Source organism: Aquila chrysaetos, chromosome Z, assembly GCF_900496995.4.
Source record: "Aquila chrysaetos chrysaetos chromosome Z, bAquChr1.4, whole genome shotgun sequence".
Classification (NCBI taxonomy): Eukaryota; Metazoa; Chordata; class Aves; order Accipitriformes; family Accipitridae; genus Aquila; species Aquila chrysaetos.
The window spans coordinates 23,082,978-23,101,987 of NC_044030.1; the positions used below are offsets into that span (position 1 = coordinate 23,082,978).

General features: G+C 36.2%; 1 protein-coding gene across 1 annotated transcript in view; it reads right to left on the reverse strand.

The window, feature by feature from the left end:
- LOC115336571 (3'-5' RNA helicase YTHDC2-like) overlaps positions 1-19,010 on the reverse strand; it is a 44,316-nt gene that overhangs the window by 7,089 nt on the left and 18,217 nt on the right. Inside the window, 20 exon segments of the mRNA XM_041121126.1 lie at positions 5,329-5,396; positions 5,811-5,838; positions 5,959-6,134; positions 7,199-7,373; positions 7,800-7,913; positions 7,915-8,084; positions 9,555-9,664; positions 10,902-11,097; positions 11,657-11,862; positions 12,374-12,500; positions 13,039-13,311; positions 13,690-13,809; positions 13,944-14,049; positions 15,095-15,174; positions 16,127-16,207; positions 16,320-16,407; positions 16,493-16,589; positions 16,764-16,942; positions 17,743-17,808; positions 18,820-18,946. Coding sequence (XP_040977060.1) covers positions 5,385-5,396; positions 5,811-5,838; positions 5,959-6,134; positions 7,199-7,373; positions 7,800-7,913; positions 7,915-8,084; positions 9,555-9,664; positions 10,902-11,097; positions 11,657-11,862; positions 12,374-12,500; positions 13,039-13,311; positions 13,690-13,809; positions 13,944-14,049; positions 15,095-15,174; positions 16,127-16,207; positions 16,320-16,407; positions 16,493-16,589; positions 16,764-16,942; positions 17,743-17,808; positions 18,820-18,946 — 2,531 coding nt within the window. The 3' untranslated portion in view covers positions 5,329-5,384.

Sequence of the window (19,010 nt, forward strand, 5' to 3'; positions counted from 1 at the left end):
AAGTCTGGTAGTTTTAATAAAGAGCACAAACTATACTCGTATGTTGCATATAAAGCAAACAATACTGTCTGCTGCCTGTACATACAATTATGAAGTTCACAGCTAAATTAGTACTGCCATCTGTTTCTGTCCCTGAGCATCAAACAAATATTTAGGTACAAGTAATGCAGAAAAGACTATTAGGATACATGATTTTGAAACATCGTTACTTGGGGAATTGGGAGATGGTCTCAGCATTCAAGAACAGCTGCTTGTAGGTCACACAACTACCTTTACTACTAATAGTTTTCTCTTATCACAGGATTATCATGTGGCAAGTAATTAAAATCTTTATACGGTAAGTTGGTATACTGCTAGGTATCTTGACATGCAATCAGTAAAAAAGCCAGCGGAAGTGACAGAGGGTCCAACACACTGGTATGCAGCCAATGTCTTCAGAACATTTGGTTTAGGGCCAGAAATCCCAACAATTATGGCCAATATTTCAATATAAATTAAATTAAACACAGAAGGATAAGAACCAAATGTGAAGTCATATAGGAATTACTACAAGGCATACTCACAGAGGCCAAAATGATGTTTCATAAGCGTAATTACTGTAGTATTTTGGAAGCTTTTGAGAGCCTAGAAGATCTTTATACACCACATATGGTTTAAAAAAAAAATAAATAAAACAGATATACTTATTCACCAGAAGAATAATATAAGAATAATATATTCTGTAAGCTAACCATAATTGTTCAAATTTTAAGTGTACTGGAATTCACTTATCTTCTAGGTTCCCTGTAATTATTTCAAGCTCATTGTGATACTACTTAGAAATTTTATGTTGTATGTACTAACGCCAATATATACTTCACACACTAATGCAACAAAACACCTGAGCCCAAGTAACAGGATGTCTTTGAGGGGACAACAATCATAATTATTGGACATTTCAGACAAAAAAAATCACCCAAGAAAAGAATACTTTTTTGCATAAAATTAAGAATTCATAAAATTTGTAGAAGCCGGCCCTGTGACAATTTGACATCACAAAGTGGGACTGGAATGGCTTCTCCAAATGCAAAAGATTACAACAGCAAGCCTCAAAGGTTTCACGAGACAATGGCTAATACCTCTAAAATTTGCATGGCTGGGAGGAAGTGTTGCTAGACTGTCTCTGCTATGAAGGGCAAAGTAATTCGACATTGTGTAGAAATTTGTTCCGAATTTATCAAAGACACCGTAGTCAAAGCACCTAATTTTTAATTGGCATCTTCAAGCTTAGTAAAAAGAGTTCTGTTTTAAGTTCTGTATTATGAACAAAGCCTACTTTTAGCGAAATAGAACTGTTTCTGCCTCACAGACACTGCAGGCTAAAGCAACAACAGCAACTAAGCAAACTGTCAGCCTAAGCACAAAAACCCCACCACTGCCACCACCTCAAACTGTGAGCTTCATGGTCCAAGGACACACAGATAAACAGAATGAAGTTATTTTAAGACTGGCAGAAGTTATATCTCAAAAACTAGGAACAAGCTCTTAAACTGTGGATGGATTCTAAACACTTAGACTAAGTAACCAGAAGAAATACACTTAATCCATTAAGGTTATGCCTACATGAAGGAGGAATGCAACAGCAGTGTGTCTGGAGGGCAGAACAGTAGGTGCTGCAATACTGCTGCCCAAGCTATATGCATTTCACAATTTGTGCCACCTGTAGTCTGACTACGTGGACTAACAGCCCACTAATGAAGAAGTTCATTCAGAGTGCACCTTCTGGTTCAGTTTCATTTGAAAGGAGCCCAGTTTGCACGACTTGCTCTTTTGGAGTAAGCACATTAAATGGCTCTTATAAAGTGCTCTCTACTGATCTGAACTAATACACCGGAGCAGACATACTCTGAGAAGACTACAATGGGGATATGGCCAGGTCCTGTTCTCTCTATACACTTTACCTTTTGTGATAATTAGAGTTTGTGGGTCATATAGGAAACAGATTAATTTGGATCTCACCAATGGAGTAAACCAGTTCTGCTCTATGGGCGTTACCATCATTGTCTCCACAACCTAAGCCTTCCTTAAAAGAATTAACATTAAAGATGCAAGCTAAGGGGAAGCTTTCAAGCATTTAAATCCAGTTCACTGACGTGATAATGCTCCCTACCACATTATCCAGAACAGCTATTTAAACATAGCTCATGGTCACCAACAATTCCTGCTGACTACTGCAGGGCTAAGAAACTCCCTCTGCTGCAAAAGCATGGGCAAGATCTCTCCAAACACTAAAGAATGGTACTAAACATATTCCTACACAGGCAGAGTCCCACTTCCAAAAAACTTTCTTCTCTCACCTGGCATCAGTTACGAACATGCATTGTTTCAGCCTTAAGAAAATACAATGTTGTGTCAGGAACACAAAACAGATCTTTTTTACCCAAGTGAAAGCATATGTTATTTACTGCAATCTTACATAAGAGTTCCAGGTACTGGCTTTCAATCTACCTCCTAAAACTGCTTCGTAACACCGTGAAGAGACTGAAAAGACCTAGGCCCATCTGAAACTCTAAGGAGACTGTTCAACCTTAAATTAAAAAACTAAACTCCAGTAACACCAAATCAGAGAGACTGCAGAACCTGGAGAGATTTCAGAAAATAACTGTTATCTAATTTTCAATGATTCATGTTTAAATGCAGTGATAGAAGCGGCACTCTTAGCCTTCATTTACAGTTAAGATTGTTCAGGCTTGTTAAGGCTGTGTGTAGTGAGTTGGTCAAGTAGGTATCGTTTTGCTTCACTTTTGGTATAGTTTGAAAGAGCTACATAGACACTACCATCAAACACTGAAAGGGTAACAGCTAAAAAAACCAAACCCCAAACCAAAACCAAATGAGCTATCCTAGTAATATTTAGTAAACTTGGAAATTCTAACATATCCCTTGCTTGCTTCTATTATTTTTGAAGGGACCCTAGTGACAGAAATTTAGCTACCTCCAGTATGGCACTTTCTCAAGACTTCAAGAATGAAATCACTGTTGTGGCATATAATAAATAGCAACTGTCAATGCAAACCCAAAACACTTACAGGCTTTTTAAAAAAATATTTTTCAAGACATAGATTTAATAGAACGTTTTTAAATGATGAATAAAGAAAAGTGACAAGACCTTAAACATAATTCAAAGTCATGGCTGTGGATTTCCAAGTCCCTCTTTTTCTGAGTTCTTTTAGAATATCTTAGGGCAACAGTGCTGGAAATACTTCAAACCTTTGTATGCTAATAAATCAAGCAGATCTGATCCCTCTGATGCAGATGCAGTGAAAAAGTATTGCAATGCTTGAATAAAAAGCACACCCATCTGCAAATAGAGATGTTTTCTAGAGATAATGATCATGTAGCTAATTTCCACAGGTTACATGATTCTACCCCTTTGTCCCTTCTGCAGATTGGCTAACACATTATGAGACACCCATGGGCCACAACATATTTCCTGAAAAGAGAATATTTAAGTATGAACCATGTACTATTGGAAGTTGAGACTTAAATTAAAACACCAGAAAGTGCTGGGAAGGGATAATGACGCTTTGCCAATCTTACTGACTTTTTGTCTTCAGAGGCCTTTACAAGATCTCACAACTATATCCAGAACTCACTCTTCAAGCTTTATATACTGGGGAGGATTTGAAAAAGGTTCCCAAAAGCATGCACTGATTCAATGTATTACACCATATGTTACTGACCCAAGCCTTTGAGGAAACATGAGTGATACATTTTTATTATCTCAGTCTGGTAAAATTATGTCTTTATTCATTTTAAAATGCTGTTATGCCACAATAATAGCATGACAACCTCAATTTCTTTAGGTGACTGTTATCAAATACAACCACCTTCCTTCTGAGTAAAACCAGTCTTTTTCTTATATAACTATAGTGAAATTATTGTCCACTATTTTGTCTTTTAAACTTCATTTTTAACAAAGCATCCCAGTAAGTCACCACTACTACAGATCCCAAATTGGTTTAGGTTTTAAGCAGAAGTTTTCCTTTTTTCCCTTCAAGCTCAGCGGGCGGTTGGATTGCCACTGAGGTTAATTCCAATTAAAACAGATGACCAATTCATCTTGCTACTACAGTGGGAGCTCACTGCAGACACCATCTGTAGTGTAAAACAGGATAAATGCCAAAGCAAACTAAGAGACAAATTACCTTGCCTGTCACATCCTGCTGTATCATTCAGTGTAGAGATGTGAAAAACCCTCTTCACAATTATTTTTCCCTTGTTAGAAAGCGCAACCTCTTAATATTACCGCTATGAGTAACTGGCCAACTTGCTATGCAGAAAGGTATACAGTTATTACTCCAACGCAGATTAACAGTCCCACAGGTTATTTAGAAGCATAAAGTTATGCTGTTAAGAATAAATAAAAATAAGGCCAAAACAGGCTGCTGTACTACCTTCATACTCAAGTTAGTTCACTCAGTTTTACACTTAACTGCAGTCAACAGCGTACCCCATGTCTATCCTTGCTTTCAATTTCAGATCCCAAGATTCATCCATTCATTTATATCTAACATCTTGCTATCTGTCCACTACAAAAATCAAATACTTCGTGATAACTTAATGCTCTTCCAGATTTTTCATCTGCTCTTTAGTGAGATTTGACGACTCGCTCTCAAACACAGGGTAGAACTCCTGTACCTCCTTCACAGCCCTTCCTGCACACTGGCCTATACTGCCCTCTTCCAACTGTATCAGACCTTCTGTACCATCTTCAGCAGCCTCTAACCTTCCTTCCCTCTTGTATTAAGGGTACTTTCTTTTAGTATACAGACTTCAACTCTCTTGAACCTCAGTTCCATCGGCTTCAAAGCATCCTCTTACAGTCACGACAAACTGGGGTGAGCAGAGCCTTGCCTATGTTTCAGTGGATACCAGGTGCAATCATATATGCGTGTTCATCACAGGAAAAGAATACTGAAGAACAGCATGTGCTGCACCACTTAATACGAAGCTGTTCTGCCCTTCTCTACCAGGTGATAATTCCTGAGTTAGAGAAGTTTCCCTACTTCAGTAACAGACCAGAGAAGGGGAAGAATGCACTGAGACAAGCCACAATTCATATGTCCATTTCTTCACTGGCCTGGAAACTCAGGCAGTACTATTTTAGTATGTTTCTTATGCACGTTTCTTAAAAGCTCTGCAAACATTTCAGTGTATTAACAGTGCAAAAATCCCTGCCTTCCAGATATTCCATAATTATGCAGTTAATATTATAAAAAAGACACAAGATCATTTATTGCCTAACTGAAAATATTTCACACACAGAGAGACACACACTTAACTAACCTTGGAGGGATTGAATGGCATCCCTAAATATGAAGAGCCTCTGAATCCACAGCGATTCAAGTTTGAGCCTGGAAAAGATAAAAAAATAAAGACTCAACTAACTTGCTTTGCTGAAACACTCATTATAAACCATAATTCTCTAGTCAAGACCAAGACCTGTTAGTTCAACACTATCCACAGTACTACTAGAGTTTGCATGTATCTTCCAGTACGTTTCCAACCTCAATTTGTTATCACTCTGATTAATAGAAGAAAAAAAACAAAGAAACCCACAAGCAAACTTGATCCTACTATAATGACAAAGCATGCTTCAGAGAAGAATGAAGTACTGTTTTCTCAGCAACCAGATACATTTGCTTGCTACTCTACTTATTGCAAGGTCAGTAGCCATAAGCAAAACCCTCCATACTACACATAGTCATTTGCTGCACTCTCCTAAACCATCAACCAAAGCTAATATTTAGTATTAACTAAGGACTCACCGGAAAGCGTCCAGACCCTTGAACAGAAATGAAAACATCAAAGCAAGCATTCAACTAATCAAAGAAAGGTAAAATACTGAAAATATTACTCTGATATGAAGCAATTTAATGCGACTGTCCAAATGTAGCAACACTTCTTCCAAAAGAAAATATTAAGTAAACCATGCTGCTCTCCCAAAAGGCTCTATTTAGTTTTCGTTCATTACTTGGCGTAGTAGACCATATACCCTTCTGCTGAGAAATATCAATGTTTTGCACATTGCTACTTCTCATTATAAAGTACCGAAACGGCATATTGGGTCTTGGTGAAGGAGATTTGGAACCCTGGAAAAATTAAATTAAATTAAGCTATAATAAAATAAACCAGGCTTTAGTTCTAAAGTTTTGCACACATGAAGACAGAAATCCCTTCACTGCGCTCCCACCCTCCTCCCTCAGATTCTACAAGAAACACAGCATCTATCAGCTGGTACTGTCTGAATTGGTTTTAAAATGTATTTCACATTTATTTTACATTTTTTAAGCACTTTCCAAAATAATAATTCTTTCATGAGGGGCAGCAAACAAGTATAGCAGAACAGGCCTAAATGGTCTAGTGATTAATTACAATTCTTTGAAGTCTGACACACCTTCAGATGACACAGAAGTAATCATTCTAGACTGTAACCTGAAGCACACTACTCACATTTCCACCTTCTGGAAACATAGGTTTTCTCCCTTTTACATTGGTTGAATTTAAAACTAAAAGACTTAAGAGGAATTATTAAATCCTCCAATGAGTCTGTGCCTAGAGAAACAATGGGGTATCCTCTTATCAATCTGTTTAATATTACTGCAGTTTACTATTCAAGTACACAGGGAGAATTTTGCCAATAACCTCATTAAAAATGTGTGCTTTGTTAAAATAAATGTCATTAAAAAAAGCAAGCAGTCATAATGCGGCAGATAACACTAAACTTAAAAAGAGAATCAGCATCAACGTATGCTATTACAGAAACAGAGGAAGGCAGAATCCAAAGAATTCAGAAGGGCATGTACTATATACTAATTTAGAAAAAACTAAGAAAAATTAACACACCCTCACTGGTTATTATATCAGGTTTAAAAACAAAAAAAGCCAATTTTTTTTCTACTTTGGATAGCTTTACCTCAGCAGTCTGCAAAGAATAGTATTTTTACTGTATTAAACCAGCGTAACAAGGATATTTAGTCTAGGTTTTAAGTTCCAGAAAGAAATAAGTACTATGCAGCTGTTAAAAATGAAAATCTAAGTTAGGATCTTAATTCATCAATATAATACCCAATAGCTGCTGAAAGGTATCAGCAAATTTATTCCCAAAATTCTATTAATTTTGAAGAGTGAGGTGATTTGTTTACAAGAACTCTACCTTTCCAGATATTGGAGAAGGACTAGCACAGGGGCTAGGATAGCTACTGCTGTCTGTAGACTTCACTGATGATTGATCTGACCTGTCGTCCAAAGTTCGTTTGGAGTGCAAAAAGTTCTTTTCTTTGTACTTCTTCGGCTGGTGAAGTGTGGGAGGCGTAGATTTCATTAGAACTCTAAAAAGTAAAGGTAGATACAGGACATACCCGGAGTTTCATAAGTGGTCACAGAACAATTTATATCTACATATCAGCCTATTGCATAACTATATATATTACAGTAATTCCAAAACACATTGAACACTAACTAAAAAAAATACTGATCATGCATTGGTTTTCAATGCTAGAGTTAAACCTCTTCTGCTACTTCTTCCCAGAGATCACAATTCACGGACAATATCCTGACTGTTCTCTCAAACAGCAGGCACACATATGAAATACTTCTCAATGAAATCACAACTACAATGCAGCATAGGACAGTATAAATTCTTTCAACTGTGTTTCTATTGTTTCTTCCTTTTTATTACTAGCAAAAATTCAAGTGACGCTTTTATAGCTAAATAAATTACAACGTACAGTCTCTAGAAGATCTCAAAAGCTTACTTTTCAGCATTAGAGGAGTCATCAGAGAATTCAGTTTCTGCTGAGCTTTTTCTACTGTTGGTTGACTTCCATGTAGATGCTAAAGGAAGTTCTCCAAAAGTCATAGGTCTTGGTAATTCTTGAAGGCTGCTGCAAACCTGCAGACTGTTCTTCAGTACTTAAAACAGTTACAATTGCTCTTATAGTTATTTCATCAACTTGAGACCACAGTTTAGAAGGAGCTTGCATACGACGCAGAAATAAGCTATGCCACTTCTGTCTGAGTTGCAACAACAAACCAGCAGCCTGTAATGAATTTCAGTTCCGTTAAGTAGTAAAAAAATTAGATCAGACAGATAAGGGTACCCTATGTCTTTCCTATCAGGCAGCTTCTGGCATTCTAAAATGAACAGGGTCCAAACTGAAAAGCAAGACTAAAGTGCCAGGGAGGGGGAGAAAACCCCACATTTAAACTAAGCTGTTAAGCTATCTTTTCCTTCCTCAGGTGCAAGATCATTTTTAAAACATTTTATGTCATCTAGCTCTGCACCAAACTTAAAAAAAAAAAAAAAAAAAAAAAAAATCTTTTCATGCTTTATGCCCTTCCTCTCAGTTCAGTCTGTATTCATGCACTCTTCATTCATACCTGAGGGAAAAGAGCTCTAAGTGACATATTTTTCTTACGCAGACTTCTGCTCAAATGAAATGACTGAATTTCGAAGACTATAGCCTAATTCCCATGTTATCAGAAATGCTTCCATTTTTAAAAAAAACACACTTTTGAACATCTCTAAAAGAGACAGTATTACTATTAGATCTGGTAAGTTGAAGTGTTTCATAACCCATAAACCACTCTACCTCCTACCACAGCCAGCGCTTCTCAATGACCTGAGACTTCTATCTTCAAAAGGTTTGGTGTTTTTTTCTTTATCTAAAATGTGGCACCAACTTTCTTTCAGCAACTCCAACTTCAAGTGCTCCATTTTGATCCAATTTCAGTAAACCTCTCAGAGAAGGAAATACACAATACGCCATTGCGATGGTTCACTCAACCCCTGCTCAGATTTTGGCTAACCCAGCTCATGCTAAGGCTTGATGTGTGCTGGGAGCAGTGCCATCAGGTCAAAGCAAGAGCACCACATAGGCAGGACAGGCAGCCAGAAACAGCTGAAGGGCCATTATGCAGCCACTATCACCTGCAGCTTGCTGTCTCCTGCAGCCATTGTCTTTTGTCTAGCAGTTTCATCAGAATCTGCTAACTTATGGAAATGGAAAAAACCTCCAAGCTGGAAGGTACAAAACATCAGCTTACCCCAAAAGCTTTTGAAGTACATCCAACAGCAGCTGGACTGCTGAGGCTTTCCTGCTTCCCAGTGAGATACAGGGGACACCCGCACCATGACAGAGGCAGAAGGATGAGCACTCTCACCGTCAGCTAGGTAACTAATTCTTTTTTTCTTTTTGCTCATAGGTGCACAAATTGAGAGTTTTAAGTTATGAACCTTACGACTTGAATGGTAAGTGAATTCAGGTGATAAGACCACTCTGGACAAAAGGGAATTGAGCCCTTCTATTTGTTGTACTTCTTAATGAGCTCAGGAAATAAAGGTTAAATCACAGAGTATGTTGTCCTGTAAATCTGAGACCCAAATGGACCATGACAGCCAGTCTTACAGAAAAATCTTGGTTACCCAAATGTTTCAGAAGTCTTTTGGGGAAGATATGACATAAATATCCTTCTACAAGAAACAAGCATTGAAGTGATACACTACTTACTTCAGGGTCCAGTTTGAGATGGAGCCATTCATCTAACTTCAGTAGTGCCAAATTAGCAGTTGTTCTGTCCTCCATCTCACTATCACTGTTATCATTAGATACCCCATCCCCTGAATTAAATATAAAAGGTGCATTAACATGTCTATATTATTTCCACTTACATACAAAAACCTGAACACTACTGTATTACCGGCAATGAACTCATTTTCCTTCTAAATTTTATTTTTGAATGTAAACATTTGTAAAACCACTTTTTATTTTCAGCACATACACCTCAGTGAAAAGTCTTTGCTTCAGTTAGCAGAACTCAAGTACCCAAACCTGCTGAGGCCCCTGCTATGTAAGTACCTGTGTTGGTATGATCTGACTCACTCGTGTACCTTCATCAGTATCAACAAGCCATTGTCAAACTTTTGCATGATGCTGTTTGCAAAACCACACATTGCTCTACGCTTATTTCCCAGTAAAACAGCAGATTTAAAGACCCATTAAGAAAAAAAAAAATTATATATACATATGGCTATTAAGTAGGATTCTAATTTTTTTTTTTAAGTGCAATTCAATCAGCATAAACACTATTTCAAGGGTAACAGTTTAAGAGCAAAACAGGAAAGCTTCAAAAATAATCACAGAATCACAGAATCGTTTAGGTTGGAAAAGACCTTTAAGATCGAGTCCAACCATCAACCCACCACCACACCCACTAAACCATGTCCTGAACTTGGACTCTTTGATTCAAACTAGTATTTCTAGAGAACTGGCAGCAAGATAGATTATTTTTGCTTCTATTCCTACAGCACTCCATTTAAATTAAAAAAAAAAAAAAAAAAAGGAAATGTCTATATATTTCCTATTACTTTAGTTAATAGTACAGCTAATTGTCATTAAAAGTTATCAGTAGAAAATAATCTTTAAAATGCATGTGTCATCTGGAAGCAATGTGACTCTTTGCCATATTGATAGTTTCTGAATTATTATTTAGTTTGAATAATCTGATTCAAAGTATCAAATAAACTAGTCTTTAGAAAAAACATGCATATTACACTTCTCAGCATTAGTATTGTCATCAGACATTTTGCTTGCATTTTTTATTTCATTACAAACTATAATGTCTGAGAGTTCAGAACTATGTAAGTGTAATTTATGGATATGAATCTACAAGGATTCACAAAACTGAGACATTTATTACAGAGCCTATAAACTACTCTTGAACAGCTATAGGAACTATAGCTCTGTCATTTTAAGAATTAGCTAACATATTTATTAAATATTCTTGAAAAATAAGCCTTGCATATCACATACTAGTGTATACCAATGGAAACATTCCAAATCCAAACCCTACTATACCTCGAAAGGATGAAGGTTCCTGCAAAGCATTACTTGGTAATCTAGCTGGTCCACAGAAGAGTGACACAGTGACAGGTGTTACAACAGAACAGCATCTGATATTTGCTATCCTGTGAGCTCTTGTCATTTCATCATATATAAGCCAGTCTGTAGGGAGTGCCTGAATGGCTGCAGCTTGCCCATTTGCTGGGGGAATCTGTGCAAGAGCAAATAAGACTAGGCTATTTTACCCTCTACTTGTAACTAAAATAAATCTTAACATATTTCTTGTTTTATATATGTAGAAATAAACAAATATTCATATATGCATAAATTTATACACACAATTTAAAACGTGAGAGAGAATTCAACCAGACTCACAATTATCTTACCACCTTGAAACAAAATATTTTGTTTTAAAAAGGATCTAAAAAAAAAAAACAAACCACAAAGCTGTTTCAGAGCAGAACTTCTTCCTGCTATTATGAGCAGAGATTGTTACCTCTTTAAAATAGTTTCATAACTAGTTTTTTATATCATTTTGGTTTATTCCATTTAGAGGAAGGACTAACTGAAGTAAGTTTTGATGAAATAATATTGGAAAAATAAACCAACTCCAATTCTTTGTTTTATCAACTGCCAGGAAAAACATGTTCTAAAAACGTAGTGTTTAATGCACATGCTGCTTTTAAAGTACTGACAACTATGAAGAGACATTTCTAAAACATTTGATATAGTGCTCTTTTTCGGGAGGTATAAATTCAAAGTGATTTTACCTTTTTATACTGAGGTTGACTAAGAACAGAGGTAGGATGAAACCGCACTTTCTTCTCCTTTGGTCCAGTCAAAACCAGGCTTTCTCTGTCTACATGCACTAGATTGGGATACATCCCAGCCGCTAAGGCAGCTTTAACTACAGCCCAGTTTTCAGAATTAGTATTAACATCTCTAATATCAGCTCCTCCTCTGCTTCTAACAAAACCTGAAGAAAGAAGAGGACAAGAACGTACTTGTATTTAAGATCTACTTTCTTGCCTCCGAAAAAGGAATTTGGGAAAAAAAACCAAAATGAAATAAGCTACAAATTTGTTACATTTTTCCCCACTGCCAACCTTAACAGCACCAAGAAGAAACCGTTATATCCTTCCTGATAAGGTGTTTTATACTAACACAGAATTACTTTTTATAACATGAAGACATTTCCTATGGAAATAATTTATTAGAACGTAAAAATCCAAGGAAACATATCTCACACTGAAAGCCAGTAGCATGTGGAACAACCAGGGCACTTTCATTTAGATCAGCTGCTCCCCAGCCACACTTCCTCACTCTAGCATCTGCACCATGCCCAGCACCTGAGTGTACTGGTCTGTTTCAAATTAAGGAAGGAAAATTACACCAGTGAATACTGTTCTCGTTACAATTTGTATACACTTGTACTAGGCATACACTTGACTCCAAAACTATGTAAAAATTTTTTGCAAGCTACCTACCTGAGGCCCTAAGCTGGCCAAGCAACTGTGTTCTCATCCCTATAATGATTTCCATCCTTGCTTGAGACAGGAAGTTCTTTTCACAGAATGCTCTCTCCCAGCCATCACTGCGCGCCTTCTGCCATGCCTGTAAAGAATATTTTTTTACATTTGCCTATTAATTTAATTAACTAAAGTTTAAAAATGCACTTTAAAAAGAAAAAAATTACATGTATGTCAATAAAACTAAGGCAAAAAATCATTCTGAAAGAAAGAAAATGTATCAAACCAGATTTTTTTTTCCTCGTTAAGCACTAGAATCTTTTCACCCATTCTCTAAATTAACATAATGATCATTATGTTATTATAAGATCATTATATTATTTTAAAGATCATTATGTTAAGATCATTATTTTAAGTTATCAGTGTCACAGGATATAAAGTGGCACCTTGTTGGAACATTCAGAATTTAACCAGGTTTGAAAATATAAACAAAAAAATCTCTAAGAAGTGTTCCTCACAAATTTATGAGTCCAATACACAGGAAAGCCACTAGGCAAAAATAAAGTTTCTTCTCTAAGGACTTAATCATAGTCTATCATTCTACATTCAACTTGCTTGGTACATCATTTACTTTGATATGTGATCTATTGTGATTAGTACTCTTTCTGAAGATGAAGTAATACCTGGAAAGCCCTGAGAAGCACCATATGGTCACTAAAGGTTCCTGCAGTAAAGCGTTTTCTACACAGCATGGCTGCACGCTTTTGAGAGGCCAGTGCAGGTAGGACAAAAGGGTCTCGATATGCAAGAGTGCAAGCAATAGTAAGAACAGGATCCAGGCACTTCAAAACAACAGCACTCAACACCATTTTACCAAGGTGTGGCTCTACTGGTAATTCAGTGAGATGATAACCAAGTTCAGTGAGATCTTCCCAAGGGTCCATCGCATCTATTGTCTGTTTAAAAAAAACAAACAAAAAAAAAAAAACCAAAAAAAAAACCAACGAGGGGGTAGAGGGGGAAGTGGACAAAATTAATTTACAATAAAAGCAGGAAGGATGTGAATACTAGGTATTAACTAGACTTGTTCCCAAACACTAAGAAAGCAAGTCAAACTCTTAACACTTTGAGATGAGATTTTTAAGCAATCTCTTCCCTTAACACAGAAAAATACATCCACACACACAAAATTAAAATAGACAACACACAAAAACCCAAAGCATCCTTAAGTAAATAAACAACAGTCTCAGTACAGACAAAACTCAGTAAATATGTTGCACACCACAAATATAGAATCAAATACAATTCCCATCTAAACCTATTCCTCTGCTGACCTTCAGCATTTGCACAGCATTTCTCACAATTAAAGCTGGTGGAGGATCAGGAGCTTTCATAAGAAAGTCAACAATTGGACAATTAATCGGAGCCAGAAGTTTTGTGTGTAAACAAAGCTCCTGCAAGTTAAAAAGCAAAAAAAAGATTGTTAAGATTGGGGAAAAAAACCCCACCATACACTTTTTTGGAGTTAATAGTATGGTTTGATGATAATACATTTTTTAAAAGTTATAATTTCTAACTGAACATGCACCTGAAGTGGCATTCTTAGAAGTTCTGGAGTCTGAAATTCCAACATATTCTGAAATCGGAGCCTGCTGAAGAGATGAAAACAGACTCCCGGCTGACAGCGCCCAGCCCTTGAAAATAAAATATGGGAAGTTGTTGACAATTAGAATTTCTTGAAAAAAACACAAACAAACAAAAAAACCCAACAAAACCACACACACACACGAACTTAGAATGGAAATGTAGAAGCAGGTCTAAGAAAAAGATAATTTTGTCATTAAGTGTAAGTCCCACACAAGGTGAGAGTTTTGCAGTACATGGATTATTTTTCATAGTATGGAAATCTGTTACTAGAATTTTACCCCCACACTGAAAGATCTGGAGAAACAAAAATAAGGCCTATCTAAAAATAAAGTGATGTGGGTTTTTTGCTAACCTAAGATCAATCCAAATCTCAACCGTCCTTTGCTGTAAGGAATGTAAGTCGTAACCTTCATTTCTTCCTTTTCAAATCCCCCAAACAGTTGGAAGTTACTCTGGGAGTAAAAGGTAGAATGAAGACCAAACAACTTTGAGTGAGAGGACAGAGACAGCAAATGCTCACATTCACGCTCAAATTCCTGTAGGTTAATGCCAGTATCGTACCACAAAACATAGGTATTTGTTGCTACATATCCTCTTAGCCCTCACCCAGTGTTGGGAAGAATATGATGAAGGCCTGTTAAGTCACGAATAGTTTGGAGAAGGTGAATAAGGAATCACTCTCAATGTCTCTTCTAATATAGGGATGAAGGGGAATCAATTAAAAACTAGCAATAGGCAGCGCTTTGCCCCCAGGTAAGTTGTGAAACACCTTCTTGGACACTGTAGCTGCTGGTGCTACATGGGAGAGAGAGGAAGGAGAACAAGTTCATGGGGGGAAAACAACCTAGACCTAATGTAAGCTTTGGGAAATTCCTGAGTGTCACTTTTCTACAACTTGGGAAATGACTCCAAGGAAATACATGCTGACCCTTACTCTTCTGCAGAGAATTAGCACTGGCCATTGTCCAACACGATACTGGACTAGGCTAGTAACATTACGCAGTGTGGCTGCTACTACAGTGTGTAGTTTATCCTTAACATAGAGGATGGTGGCTATCTGCAAAGTAAAATTCAGTACGAAGCATTTATTACCTGCCTTTTCTCTGGATAGCACTGGCTTTTGAAATCCACACCATTTTTAGCATTGTAACACAACTCAGTGCATCAAAAGACTTTTATAGAAGCAAAGCAAGGAACATAAAAACAACATTGAATACGGTACATGAAATAAAAGTTGCTAATAATTTAGATCATCAACAGAATTCTGCAAAAAAAAAAAAATACTAAGCACCAGCAGCTTCTGGCGCAAAGGGATGTTCTAAAGTACTTAGTTTCAAGCGAATTTATGCTACCTCCTTTGCAATACCTTTGTGCCACACAGTTTTCTAAATTAAAGTTTTCTAGTCAAGAGGTAATTGTAAGTCAGTAAAAGACATAGACTGTGTTTTGTGGTACCACAAACCAAGCAAAACCATGTTACATTGAATAAAGTTTTCCTCTCTGTCTTACTCGGAAATTACACCTTTATCTTCCTACATTTGATGCAAAATTACAAAAAAAATTGTATTACCATGAAAACTTCAGAAATTTGGTGTGCGTATCTCCTACGAAATCCAATTTTATTTTCTAAGCCATATACTAGGTCTTAAACTGCCTCATTATGTTATCTCAATTTTCTTGAACAAGTAATTAGGGAATGGGCATTCAATACATTAAAAACAATGCTTAAAAACTTAATGGATTAGACTTGGGCTAGATACAATAGAAGGACAAAGGGAACTCCCAGTGCTCTCTAAGTCTCAGGAAGATGGCAGTCTAAACTGATGGACTTGTTTTAAAAATCAAACAGAAATACTAAATTAAAAAAAAAAAAAAAAAAAAAGACAGATATATCAATATATTAATGTGCAATAGCTTTTACAGGGTTTTTAAACAGCTAACTATTTACAGTATTTATCATAAAACAACGGGATGTCAAAACTTCCCAGTAAGTTTTGTTGCTTGACATGCACTAGCTCTCAGCCTGCTATAAAAAAAGAAAAAGTTCTCCAAAATTTATATATTATGTATTTTAAAATAACACTAGGAAGTTTACTTCCCAAAGACAGTTTAAGCCAATCATACCTCTTTCATCTTGCCTGAGTCAATAACAAATACAACATCATTGACTGTTATGCTGGTTTCTGCAATATTAGTAGAAAGAATCTGCAATTTAAAACAAACAAACAAAAAAACCCAAACAAAACCACTATAGTAACTGTAAAGACAAAGACAAAATAGATCAATATAGTATCTGATGAAGTCCTCTGATACTTGCTATTTTGCAGACGCCAGAAGGTGGACTTTTAAGCACCTTCTTCTGATCCAAAGTCTGCATGTTTGAATGAAGCATGAAAACTTCGTATCTAATGCAAGACAAAGAGCACATTTTAAGGATCTTTAAAAGAAACAATAAGAACTCAAGACGACCATAGAAACTAGAGGTTTTACCTGTGAGCATTATCAGCAAATCTCTTGTCATCAAAAAGAATACGGTCCATCAGGCTAACTACCTCATCATATCCAGGAAGAAATACTAAAATCGCTCCTAAAAAAGAAGTTCGTTTGCAGACTTGAACAGAAAATTCACTTCAAATGTAAGTCAGTACTGCATATACTAGCACTCGGAAGGTTTTACCTATTTGCTATTACTGAAAAAAGAGCACCATTCATCAGAAGCCGAATACACAGCAATTTATTGGGAGTGTGTGTATATACCTACCAGCATCACAACTATGACAGATGTTATAAAGTAAGTGCATAATCAGGTCCAGATCTACTTTTTCGTCATCAAAACTGTGATGATAAGCATTCAACAGTTCTCTGTCTTCTGCACTAAGGTCACTACCACTTGATTGGACGAGGGAACTTTCATCCAGATTTCCAAATTCCACTGAAGCGCTGAAACATACAAATACACAGGCCAGAGTTGAGGTTGTTTGCTTCGGGTTTGTACTCAGCAATTGATTCAAATTTAGATCAAGACCAACAAGACTACTCATCTCAAATTTTAATTTTAAAGTTGAGCAGAACAGCAGCTCCACAATACTATTACTGTTCACTGATTTAAGTGTTAACCCAGCAAAGCATGCAACTTCAATTTTTAGCATTAACTTTAATTTTATTATACTTCATTGAAACACAACCATAAGCAAGTGTGACAGAACTCAAAGTATAAAGACACCGTTTGTTTATCTGTTAAAGGAAAAATATTTAAAATAATTCTATCTTCCAAAAACTTCCCTACCGTAACAGTTAAGCAGGTACTACACTAACAGAAACTACACTAAGAGAAATTATAATAATATAAGTCTCTACAAAACTGTAACTACGATAACTGTAAGTTAATAAAAAAACAAGTTTCTTTAATATGGCTATCATGTATCAACAATATACAGATAAAAACACACAATAGATTTGTTTCCAAAATAAGCACCTGAAACAAAAGAAGTCCTACACCACTAGAACTATATCCTAGGAGTTGTGTAGACACAATCACTATGATACTGAATACAAAACAAACTTTTTTTTTTTTTACAGAAGTCTGTTTTCAAAATATTACTATTCTCAAATAGATGTTGCTATATAAGCCAGATTTTAAAGCATAAAAAGGTAAAAACTGTTCTGATTAAAATAAGACAAAACATCAATTTCCCTTCACCACGTTATACAGCTGTTTCTGCAAAATAGTTATAGCTTACCTGTAGGACTCCAACAGGTCAACAACCTCTGTCTGTCCAAAGCGCTTAGCCCAGTCCAAAGCCATCCTGAAAGAGTTGCATAAAAATCTTTATTAATTTCTCACTTCAAAAGATACATATGAACAGCACATTACATGAGACAACAACTGACACCGCACTTTTCTATCAATTTCTGCATTACTGTTTAATCAGTGCTGTTAACTGCCGGATCTGCAACTTTCCATTTTAAAGTGCATACACAGGTGTAATAGCTATATGATTTTTAGATAACTGCAATTCATTACCAAGAAAGACCCAGTTTTACACAGAAGTACATGGAAACATGCAGAAGGAGACAAGGAGGAAGAAAGTGCCATTCCTTCAAAAACCACACACCAATATGCAGAGATAAGCCATGCCTTTTTGCACTACCCTTTACCAGCCCCTTTAAATCATCCTGAGAAGTCACAGCCCATTTTTCTCCAAAATGTGTGAAAACATTGGGCTTTTTGACGTCTTAGGGAAGTTGGTCTCCACACAACGCAGTTCACTGTGTTTTCAACTGCATTCCTTCCTAAGTTTTTCAAGTGGTAGTACCACATATCTCATATTACAATTATTTACTATAGTTCCCTGTTTATATGAAGATACAATTTATGGTTTACAGATTGACGAATATTTTAAAATGATACAGTGTATTTACAGATATAACACAGCAAAGATCTTTGTACCTGTAATACTCTATTTTTAAACCCAATATAGGTTACTCTCTTAAAATAAGAATCACCAAACTTTTTGGGTCTAATTCAGTCAACCCAGTGAGAAAGACCTGAATTTTTCTTCTAACCAGTGTGCTAAATCAGACTCATTGAAACCAAGAGTGTATATCTTATATTCAAAATTGTTTAATTTCTAATTTAATTTAGAATTTACAGAATACAATGTGATAAACAGCAGTTAGAAACTGTTCAGACTTTCAAAATCTACTAGTGCTTACAGCAGTCTCATAAATTTAGCAAATTAGTTTAGAATTTCTAAATTTCTTTCTCATTTGTACATTGACAAATAAATCTTTCAGTTTATCTGTTTTGTTTTTACCAGTCATTGGATGACTTGCAGTGGATACTTGCTCCCATACTGATCAGTTGTTCTACTTGACTCAGAAATCCTCTCCCTGAAGCAATCATCAGTGCAGTTGCACTGGTTTCACTGTGCCTATAATCAACTGAGAAGTTTAAAAAAAAAAAAAAAATCAGCAAAACCAATACATGTTATTTTTTTTCACCTAA